At 40.2% G+C, this 10,287-nt stretch overlaps 2 protein-coding genes across 4 annotated transcripts in view; one reads left to right on the top strand and one right to left on the bottom strand.

Moving 5' to 3' along the window:
* LOC116019908 (zinc finger CCCH domain-containing protein 48-like) overlaps positions 1–2,952 on the top strand; it is a 4,901-nt gene extending 1,949 nt beyond the window's left edge. The window contains exons 3-8 of one of the 3 annotated variants that reach the window (XM_031260288.1): positions 51–140; positions 246–347; positions 437–580; positions 699–878; positions 2,136–2,233; positions 2,344–2,952. In XM_031260288.1, coding sequence (XP_031116148.1) covers positions 51–140; positions 246–347; positions 437–580; positions 699–878; positions 2,136–2,233; positions 2,344–2,485 — 756 coding nt within the window. In that variant the 3' untranslated portion in view covers positions 2,486–2,952. The other 2 variants (XM_031260289.1, XM_031260290.1) reach the window with 2 other exon arrangements.
* A 608-nt stretch (positions 2,953–3,560) lies between these two features.
* On the bottom strand, positions 3,561–5,606 carry LOC116019467 (pentatricopeptide repeat-containing protein At2g29760, chloroplastic-like). The gene has a single exon (XM_031259678.1). It carries the CDS (start codon positions 5,499–5,501, stop codon positions 3,657–3,659), a length of 1,845 nt encoding a protein of 614 aa, XP_031115538.1. The 5' UTR covers positions 5,502–5,606; the 3' UTR covers positions 3,561–3,656.
* Between the last annotated feature and the right edge of the window lie 4,681 nt (positions 5,607–10,287).

Genomic DNA, 10,287 nt, shown 5'->3' with positions numbered 1-10,287 from the left:
TTTTTTTTTTTTTTTTTTTTTTTTTTTTTTTTTTTTTTTTTTTTTTACAGTGTGCAGGGGTTGTCAATGTTAGTGGTGAAGTAGGTTGTATGCTAAGTGAAGGGCCATGGATATTTGTTGGCATTACAAATCTTGTCAAGGTAAGGCTTAAACTGTCATTCTAACTGCATGTTGTAAAAATTGAAGGTTACAATCAAAAGTGAAATTTAAGGTTAACTTGTTACTATTCTCTACGTATTTTACAGGCGTGGAATGCTCAAACAGCAGCAGACCTGAATTTAACTGGTCCAGTTGGGCAAGTTTATTCCATTGTTGTGGGTAATGATATGCTCTTTGCTGGTACAGAGGTAATTTGTGTATGATTAGGTTTTACGATTCAGTCTTACATTGGCATTTCTTTCTCATAATGTAAACAAGAACTACAATGTTGCTGCAGGATGGGATATTAGCATGGAAATTTAATGTGGCCACCAACTGTTTTGAGCCAGCTGCATCACTCAAGGGTCACTCTCATCATGTTGTGTCACTGGTTGTAGGAGGCAATAGACTGTATTCTGGTTCCATGGATAACACTATAAGAGTATGCTATCTCTGATTTGTTATGAACAAGCTTTTAGAGTACTTTTGCTGTGGTAGCTTTTTCATAGAGCATAGCATCTCTTATTCTACTTTTTTTTTCACTGTTTATCTGTTTTCAGGTATGGAGCCTTGAAACTTTGCAGTGCCTACAGATTTTGACGGGTCACACCAGCGTTGTGATGTCAGTTCTTTGTTGGGACCAGTTTCTTTTATCATGTTCTTTGGACAAAACAGTAAAAGTCTGGGTTGCTAACGAGAGCGGGAGCTTGGAAGTGACATACACCCACCAGGAAGAACATGTAGGCTTTAATAAGTTCTATTCTTTATGATTGTTCTGATCCATCTACTTAATTACATTGACCTTCCATATAGCATTCATCTACTAGTATAGACAATTTAAATACTGAGAATTCCATTTCAGACAGAGAACACAATGTGCTATATTTGCCTAGATTCTGTTATGTGCTCCCTTCATGGGCATGAAAACATAAGGAAAAAGAAAGAAAGAATAATAGTTGGAACAGGAAAAGAAGAAAACACTGGGTTTGCTTGAGACCCAAAACTCCCTTTGACCCTTTTTGGGATTGAATTTCTGCTTGTTCTATTATTCCAAATAACACTCCCTTTTATAGGGTTGATTACAAAGGTTCCTAAACTAAGAATAGTTATTTGGTAGTTTCTAAATAAATTAATCTACCTAAACTAATTCGAAGACTAAGAGTAGTAAGTTAAATAACTGTTTAGTAATTTCTAAATAATTATTTAGTAGTTTCTTAATATCTAACCTATGTAATGTAATAGTAATAAAATAAGACTTCCTCAGCATGTATCAGATTCCCAAAGAAAAGTATGCATTTTTTTTTGCTTTGGATATTGATTAGCCAGCATTTTTGTTGGTAAATCTGGGCTAAGTTTTTAGATTTTCACCCTGGATTGGTAGTCTCTTCTTTATGTTTGGTGTAAGAAATATTCACTTTGAAGTTGTCTTTGTTCTTCCAATAAGCTGCTCTTTTATTTTGTTACTCTACTCAATGAATTGCATCTTATTTGTTCTTTCACAGAATGAATAAATTCCATATTACAATTTACATCCATTTTGAATGTCAAAGATTGATGACTAGCATCCGATAATTAATTAACAGTAAACAGTGAAGTGTGTTCCATGCATGGGAGATATATTCGCCTCTGATGGAAAATCAATTCAGTTAACAGCTTGCACACATTTACAGCTTTCCTGTACTTTTGTGATATGCTCCATTTTTGGCTGGGGATCATCATAAATTTGATGCATATTTCTTCTGGGGTTGGCAAGGTTTGTAACTTCTAATGGAATATGATTCTAAGTGCTTTGGAGCTTTAGCATTGGTGATGGATTGATGGAATGTGACCCTATCTGTGCCAACATCCTTCTACTAGTTCGCCTTTGCCATGTTCTTTGACATGCAAGTAGCCTGCATTTGCCCATTTTCTTTTAGTAGTTAATGAAAAAAAAAAAACTTTTTATATGAAGTAATTATCTTTGTGATTGTGAATTTAATGTGTGGATCTATTGATAGGGAGTGCTAGCCCTGTGTGGAATGCATGATGCAGAGGCCAAGCCGGTACTGCTTTGCTCTTGCAATGACAATACAGTTCATGTGTATGATCTTCCATCGTAAGTTTTTGAAGTAGACTTCTTGTGATACCTGTTTCCTTGATTCATGTTTTCCTCGCTATTTTATTTTATTTTTTATTTAACAGATATATTTTTTTAAAATCTTGTAGCTTTTCTGAGAGGGGGAAGATATTCTCCAAAGAGGCAATACGTTGCATAGAGATTGGCCCTGGTGGTTTGTTTTTCACGGGTGACGAATCAGGTCAAGTACGAGTGTGGAAGTGGTTGGCGGAAACGACTACGGCAGCATAAGGGGCAACTAAATTCATTTACCGTAACGTATTTCTATTGTTATGGTCTGTATATTTTCCCCCTTCACTCATTTATGAGCTCATGAAGAAGGCATAAGATAAGGAATAGCAGTTTTGATCTGTTAGCGATGGCAGTCATTAGCTTGTCAGAGTAGGCGGCTCCTTCTCCTTGTACCTGTTCCGAGGAAAGGTTGGGGAGTATAAGAGTATTTCTCCTGTTCTTTCCTTAAAATCTAGAAATAATGGTATTCTTGTAATTTTCGAATGAGGCCCTTATTAATGTCTCTCTGATATACGACCCCAGATTACATTTCCTGAATTATTTTGATATGGGTGTTGCATTGAGGATGTTGTAACTCTTCTTTTGATTGCTTATGAGCTTTCTCTGGTCCCTGTGGCTGTGATTAGTGATAGTGCAAGTGAAATTCCTGTTTTGTACTCTTTTCAGAAAATTGCACATTTCTGTTACTGGTGTGTACTGCACTCCTGTAATCATCAGATGCTTATTCTTCTCATTTATGAGCTTAATATAAATTCTGTACACAAAACTGAAGAGCTAATCTTTGCCCATAAAAGGCAATATTCCTTGCCCGGGCCCACAACCTAGTCTGAGCATTGTAAAGGGATAAATTACAGTAATTTAGTGACAAATTAAATGAGAGGACCAGTGGTTCAGTTGTTATGACATGGACAAGGTGGACCCGGGTTTATGTTCACAATTTTAAGATGGACCCGAGTCTATATTCACAATTTCATAACTCTATGTTCGTAATTTCATAATTTCATGTTCACAATTTCATAACTTCATGATTATAGTTTTAAAATTTCATGTTCACAATTTTATAGTTCTACGTTCACAATTTTATAACTCTATGTTCACAATTTTATAACTCTATGTTCAACAGTATCAAAGCTATATGGTTCAACAGTATAACACAATTTTTGAATCTATATAACAAAATTATGAATATAGAATTCAAAATTTATGAATATTGAGTAATGTAATTTCGTATATTGAGATCTAAAATTGTAAATATAGAGTTCTAAAATTATGAACATAGAATTCTAAATTTGTGAATATGGACCGGGGTCCATAGCATAATTTGCCGGACAAGATTGTGAAGGGATAAATTACAATGATTAAGCGGTCCATTAAGCAGGAAGATCAGTGCTTAGTGCCTTGCACAGTGAGGATTATCATCCCCAAGAACAATTTCTTTGTTACTGGCATTCCTAGTTTCTATTGAACTCCAACCCAGTGGCCTCTGTATATCACCTTCATCTATCAATTTTCTCATCTTCATAGCATCTTCCCATCTCTCTGCACTGGCATAGGTGCTGGATGAGAGAACATAATTTCCACTATTAGCAGGATCCAATTCAATAACCTTCCTGGCAGCAACCTCAGCAAGACTCACATTCTTATGAAGTTTGCAGGCCCCAAGTAGCATTCTCCACATCACAACATCCGGGGCCATCGGCATTCGCTTCATAAACTCATATGCTCTCTCTACATTACCAGAACGGCTCAAGAGATCAACGACGCATCCATAATGCTTAGTTTCCGGTACCAGCCCATACTCCTTTTCCATGCTTTCGAAATACTCGACCCCTTCATCCACCAACCCAGCGTGAGTGCAAGCAAGCAGTACTGCAACGAAAGCTCCATGAGTCGGCTTAACTCGCTTTCTTACCATCTCGGAGAAGAGTTGAAGGGCGCGAAAGGAGAACCCGTTCACCGCAAGGCCTGCAACGATGGAAGTCCACGAGACCGAGTCCTTCTCTTGCATATCATCGAACACTCGTGAAGCCTTCTCTACTGACCCGCACTTGCAGTACATGTCTATCAGTGCATTCCCTACATAAATGTCCATTTCTACGCCATGCTCGTGTATATAATCATGCACAGCTTCTCCCACTTCTAGTGTGCCTATATGTGCAGCAGCTGAAAGCACTGTTGCCACAGTTATCTTATCAGGCCTTATCCCACTAGCCATCATCTCCTGAAAAAGCTTTATAGCATCACAAAACCTGTTAGCCTGAGAGTAACCTGTGATCATAGAAGTCCAAGAAATCACATCCCTCTTAGGCATTGCATCAAAGAGCTCCCTTGCAGCACTTAAATCTCCTGTTTTTGCATACCCCATAATCATAGTGTTCCAAGAAACTACATTTCTCTCCACCATATCATCAAAAGTTTTTCGAGCTAAACCAACCAATCCGCGCTTTCCATACATATCAATCAATGTATTCCCCAAGTACACATCCATCTCGATGCCATTTGCCTCAATGTATTTAACCACTGATTCTATAGTTTCAGAGCCACCTACATAGCTACAAGCCAATACAACTTTCACCATAGTCACCCTATCTGCCTCAACATTCGCAGCCCGCATTGCATAAAAAAGTCTCAATACATCGTCAAACCTATTACACTGACTATACCCACAAATCAATGAGTTCCAAGAAACCAAGTCTCTGTTAGACATTTCATCAAAAAGCTTCTCTGCTTCATCCAATTCGCCACAAGAAGCACGCATGCTGATTAGAGCGTTGGACACATAGAGATAAGACTCGTACCCAAGCTTTATTGTACAACCATGGACTACCTTCCCATTAAAAAAATCCGAAATTCGACCGCAGGTCTTCAAGATAAATATGAAAGTCAGGTTATTTCCGTGCAGACCCTGTTTACGCATTTTCTCAAACATATGGAGCGCGTCAATGGGTCGATCACTTTGCGAGAATCCTTGGATCATGTGATTCCAGACGGGCAATGTTGGGCATTTGATTTGGTCGAATGCGAAACGGGCTTTGTGCAGAGAGTGTGGGGAGAGAGCATATGCCCTGATGACATCAGAAACTGCGTATGAGTCGGTGTGTTGCTCGGTTCTCAGGAGGTGTCCATGGAGCTCTTTGATAGAGACGGCGGCGCGTGAGTAATGGTATACTCGCTCTGATTCCGCCGGGGATATAGAGGTCGTGAAGAGGCGAGAAATGGGTCTCGCGAGTTTCATAAAGACTCCCTCCTAGCATTGAAATTTGAAAGACGGAGAAGAGAATATGGGTGTCGCGGAGGGCGGGAAACTTGGAAGTCAATAATTCGATTGGGTGTCCACGTGCTCAATAATGGAGTATCAATTGGTTAAACTCAGTGAACATATACGGTTTTACCCAGTGATGGTGTAAATGTAAACGGTGGTACGGATTTACACCACGTGTGTTTGATTGTGTATGATGTAGTGTATGAATATAGAAGGATAAGGAAGGGAGAAAAGCCTGTTTCCTCCCTGGTCATGAAGAGAGAAGAAGATGGAAGGGAGAAGGAAAGAGCTCAGTGAGTCCTTCCGATTCAGAATGCCATTAACATGAGGGTCAGGTCCTTTATATAGAAATAGGACCTGACCCTTCAGGAATATAATATTACATTTAACCCTTAACAATTTCTAAGGGACACCCGACCTTTTAGGGTACAATAATACACGGACTATACATTATATTTCTACAGTAGTCCTTGGGGGTATTTACCCATCACAAGTACCCCACTTCTTGAATCTGCGAGAGTCGTCAGGTTCGAGAAGTAAAATGTGCTCCAGGCGGCCAACTTGTTACAAGCAAAGTCTCCCCGATCTGAATGCCTTAATAGACTGTGACGAACCCCTTAAGTCTGAGTTGAGCATGGGGCGTGATTTACACTAGTTGCCTCGTTAAAAACCTTAGACTAAGAAAAACCCAGTGGGAAAAAACCTAGCTAAGGGAAAAAGAGTGCAACCACAAGCGTAATAATTAAAGACTACAAGGGGTTATATCTAGTTGTTGATGTAGTTATGTTGCTCCTTGTGCTGCCATTGTCGAGATGCAAAAATATCGAACATCTATAGATGGAGAAGATAATGCCAACCATCGAGCGGTAGGAGAAAATAATATGATGCCGAGCAGATATAGACCTACCACATTAACGCCAAGACGCGGGATAAATTCATCACTAAAAAGGCGGCCTTGCTGAGAATCGGTATAAGCTCATCGCTGAGAAGCGGGATAGATTCATCGTTGAAAAGCGGTGCTAAAAAGCGGAATACAATCATCGCTAAAAAGTGGGATAAAAACATCGCTGAAAAGCGGTATCGCTAAGAAGCGGGATAAAGTCATCGCTAAAAAGCGGAATAAAGTCATCGCTGAAAAGCGGCAGCGCTAAGAGGCGGGAAAGTCATCGCTGAAAAGCGGCATCGCTAAGAAGCGGGATAAAGTCATCGCTGAAAAGCGGCATCGCTAAGAAGCGGGATAAAGTCATCGCTGAAAAGCGGTATCGCTAAGAAGCGGGATAAAGTCATCGCTGAAAAGCGGCATCGCTAAGAAGCGGGATAAAGTCATCGCTGAAAAGCGGCATCGCTAAGAAGCAGGATAAAATCATCGCTGAAAATCGGCATCGCTAAGAAGCGGGAAAGTCATCGCTGAAAAGCGGCATCGCTCAGAAGCGGGATAAAATTCGCAAGATTTTTTGTGCCAAAGGCATCTTTTTACCGAGCTGGTGCTTTAACGACCACAGGGGTCTCATCGCTGAGAAGCGGGATTTTTATAATTATTTTTTTGCGACCACAATGGTCCTTTTTTCTTTGTGCCAAGGGCATCTTTTTCACCAAGCCGGTATTTGGGCGACCATTTTGGTCTCATCGCGGGAGCGCGAGATTTTTTTTTTTTTAATTATTATTATATATTTTTTTTGCGACCACAATGGCCCTTTTGCGACCGCAATGGTCCTTTTTTTAAGTGCCATGACGAGGCATGGGCACACTCAAACAACAAATCCGTGCAGGTTGATCAAACCCAAAGGAAGCCCGGTTTTTTTTTTTTTTTTTTTTTTTTCGAAGGGGTTGGGGACAAGGTCCCCCACTTTATGAACTACACACAGGGTAGCAGGCTAGGCGCTGCTACCCAATAAAATATTTATATATATTTTTTTGGTACAATGATCTTATACTACAATTTACATCTTTTGCCTACTTTCAATGTAGACCTATTACAAAAAGCTTGTAGTCTCCAACTCTAAAAGTATTGTAGTTCTAATTCTGGGTAGCGTCTCCAACTTCAGATATAGTCTTTTCATCTTGAACAATTTTTGTTGAAGTCTTCGAGTCTTCAATAGTCTTCGTCTTGAATAATTTTTGTTGGAATATGACGGGGATAAAAAACTATTTACAACAATATATATTTTTTCTCCCACTACATTATACAATGTACACTTTTTTTTTTTTTTAATATAAAAATGCAATGTGGGGGACAAAAGTCCCCCACTTTATGAAAATCACATGGGGTAGCACGGCTACCCCATAGGCCCATACCCATTTTTTTTTTTAATAGGATAGCCGAAAGTGGCTGTCCTATTTCCCTCTTTTTTTTTCTTTTTTTTTTTTTGTTAATATAATAGTCTCCTTACATAGATTCGGGATACAAAAATCTATTATTTCTAAAAGGGACTACAATCTTCAACTTGGAGTCTTCGTCTTCAACAATTCTGATCTTTGTTGGAATCTCCAAGTCTTCAATAATCTCCGTTGGAGTGTTCAGTCTTCACTAATCTCCATCTTCAAGGACCCCATAATATTTAATATTCCATAAAAAGCTAGTGGGAATGAATACTTTATGACATAATATTTAATATTTAATATTTAATATTCCATACCCATCAGACATCATTCCCCTCTTTTCCTCCTTTTCTTTTTCTCATTTCATTCTCCCACCATAATTTGTCTTTTTCTTCCCACTTTCTTTTCTTCTCCTGATTTCTTTTCCCCTCAATATGTTTGTCTTTTTCTACCACCTCCTCTTTCTTTGTTTTTCTTTCTTCCCATGCACAACCACCAAATGTGGGGAACAAAGCCCCCAATTTATGAACTGCACATGGGGTAGCAGCCGTGCTACCCCATAAAATATAAATTTTTATTTTTTTTATTTGTTTTCCCCATACATTTGTCTTCCCCATACATACATTTTTTGTTTTTATCTAAAGAGATAAAGAAAAGTAGTAATGAAATGGTGGTGGTGCAATGGTCTGGACTTCGGCCGACGCTCCTGATGGCGTACGACGGAGGTGATGGTGGGGCTGTTGATCGTTGATGGGAAAAGATAGATGAAAACGGTGGAGATGTTGTGATTGCCGCCAACTAGGTCGCCGGGGCCGGTGGCGAGGAGTGGTGGCAGCGTAGAGATCCGGCAGTGGCGAGGTGCGACGGCGGCTTTGGTCGGAGTTCATTGGTGATGGCGATGATGGAGCTCCGGTGGTGGTTGGCCATAGCATGATGAGCAACGGTGACGACCGGACGTCTCCGGTGTCGACGTTGCTGTTATGACGGCGAAGTTCTGTATTTTTTCTTCGTGCCATGTCTTGATATGTGGAGCTATGAAAGTCATGACTTCGTTCATCCTAGCCAGCTGCGTCTACCCTCTCATGTAGACTCTATTTTACAGATAATATCTTATGCAGATGTACATATACAATATAATATATAAAAGAGCCCACTTTTTGTCTTTTCTTTCTTTTTCCCTCATTTCCTGCCAACAACTACTCCCCTCTTTCTTTTTGTTTGTCTTTTTCCCTTTGTCTTTCTTCCCACTTTTACTTTTTCTTTACCCTCTGCCCGACAACCCTCCATTTCTTACTCATATTTCCCCATTTCAAAGTCATACAAGACAAAACAATAATAAAGAAAAGGGGTTATAGATTAGGGTGGTTTGGAGTGCGGGCCGAAGAGGATGGTGGCTGGAGGACTTCGACGGCAGCGATGATGGGCAGTGGACGGGTGATAACGGTGGCGATGTTGCAGCGGCGGTTCCGGCTGGGCAGTGGGAAGCGCTGATTTGCTCACCAATCATGGTCGACGAGGACATCTACAACCGCAAGGTGATAGTCACGCGTCGATGTTCCCTCCGAAACTGCGACCAAGCTGTTGCATGGTGAATCCGACGAGAAAATGGCGATGGTTCACTCGGCGATAACCGCGGCGGGTGACGGTGACCGGAGATGATTGCGGCTTGGAGCTAGAACTGGTGATGGCGGTGCGGCGGTCGGTTCTATAATTGATGTACCAACTCAAAAATCCTAGAAAGCCAGAACACCAAATTGTTCCATCTTTTAATTGTAGCCACCTTTTCATTTCTTTATTTCCTTCTTCACGTGATTCATTTTGTTTCTACCCAATTCCAAAGCTATGCTCTTTTCATCATTATATAATATTATAATAATAACAAAGAACAAGAAGTAGAATGATACTGGAGTATGGAGCATCAAATCATTCTCCTTCGTTGTTCGCCGACCGGGTAGACAAGGCTGCGACGGTGGCGGAACATTGTAATTTTCGGTGAGCTTTGTGACGGTGATGTGGATGGTGAATACCAACCGGTTGCTTAGAAGAACACGGCATTTCATCGCATTCCCCACAGACGGCGCCAATGATGGTGTAAATGTAAACGGTGGTACGGATTTACACCACGTGTGTTTGATTGTGTATGATGTAGTGTATGAATATAGAAGGATAAGGAAGGGAGAAAAGCCTGTTTCCTCCCTGGTCATGAAGAGAGAAGAAGATGGAAGGGAGAAGGAAAGAGCTCAGTGAGTCCTTCCGATTCAGAATGCCATTAACATGAGGGTCAGGTCCTTTATATAGAAATAGGACCTGACCCTTCAGGAATATAATATTACATTTAACCCTTAACAATTTCTAAGGGACACCCGACCTTTTAGGGTACAATAATACACGGACTATACATTATATTTCTACAGTAGTCCTTGGGGGTATTTACCCATCA

Source organism: Ipomoea triloba, chromosome 5 (genome assembly GCF_003576645.1).
Source record: "Ipomoea triloba cultivar NCNSP0323 chromosome 5, ASM357664v1".
Classification (NCBI taxonomy): domain Eukaryota; kingdom Viridiplantae; phylum Streptophyta; class Magnoliopsida; order Solanales; family Convolvulaceae; genus Ipomoea; species Ipomoea triloba.
Note: the sequence above shows the minus strand (reverse complement) of the source record. Positions and strands in the feature narration are given on the sequence as shown.

Bases quoted from the DNA above. Each gene is read 5' to 3' on its own strand.
- LOC116019467 (XM_031259678.1), bottom strand. From the start codon at position 5,501: ATGAAACTCGCGAGACCCATTTCTCGCCTCTTCACGACCTCTATATCC.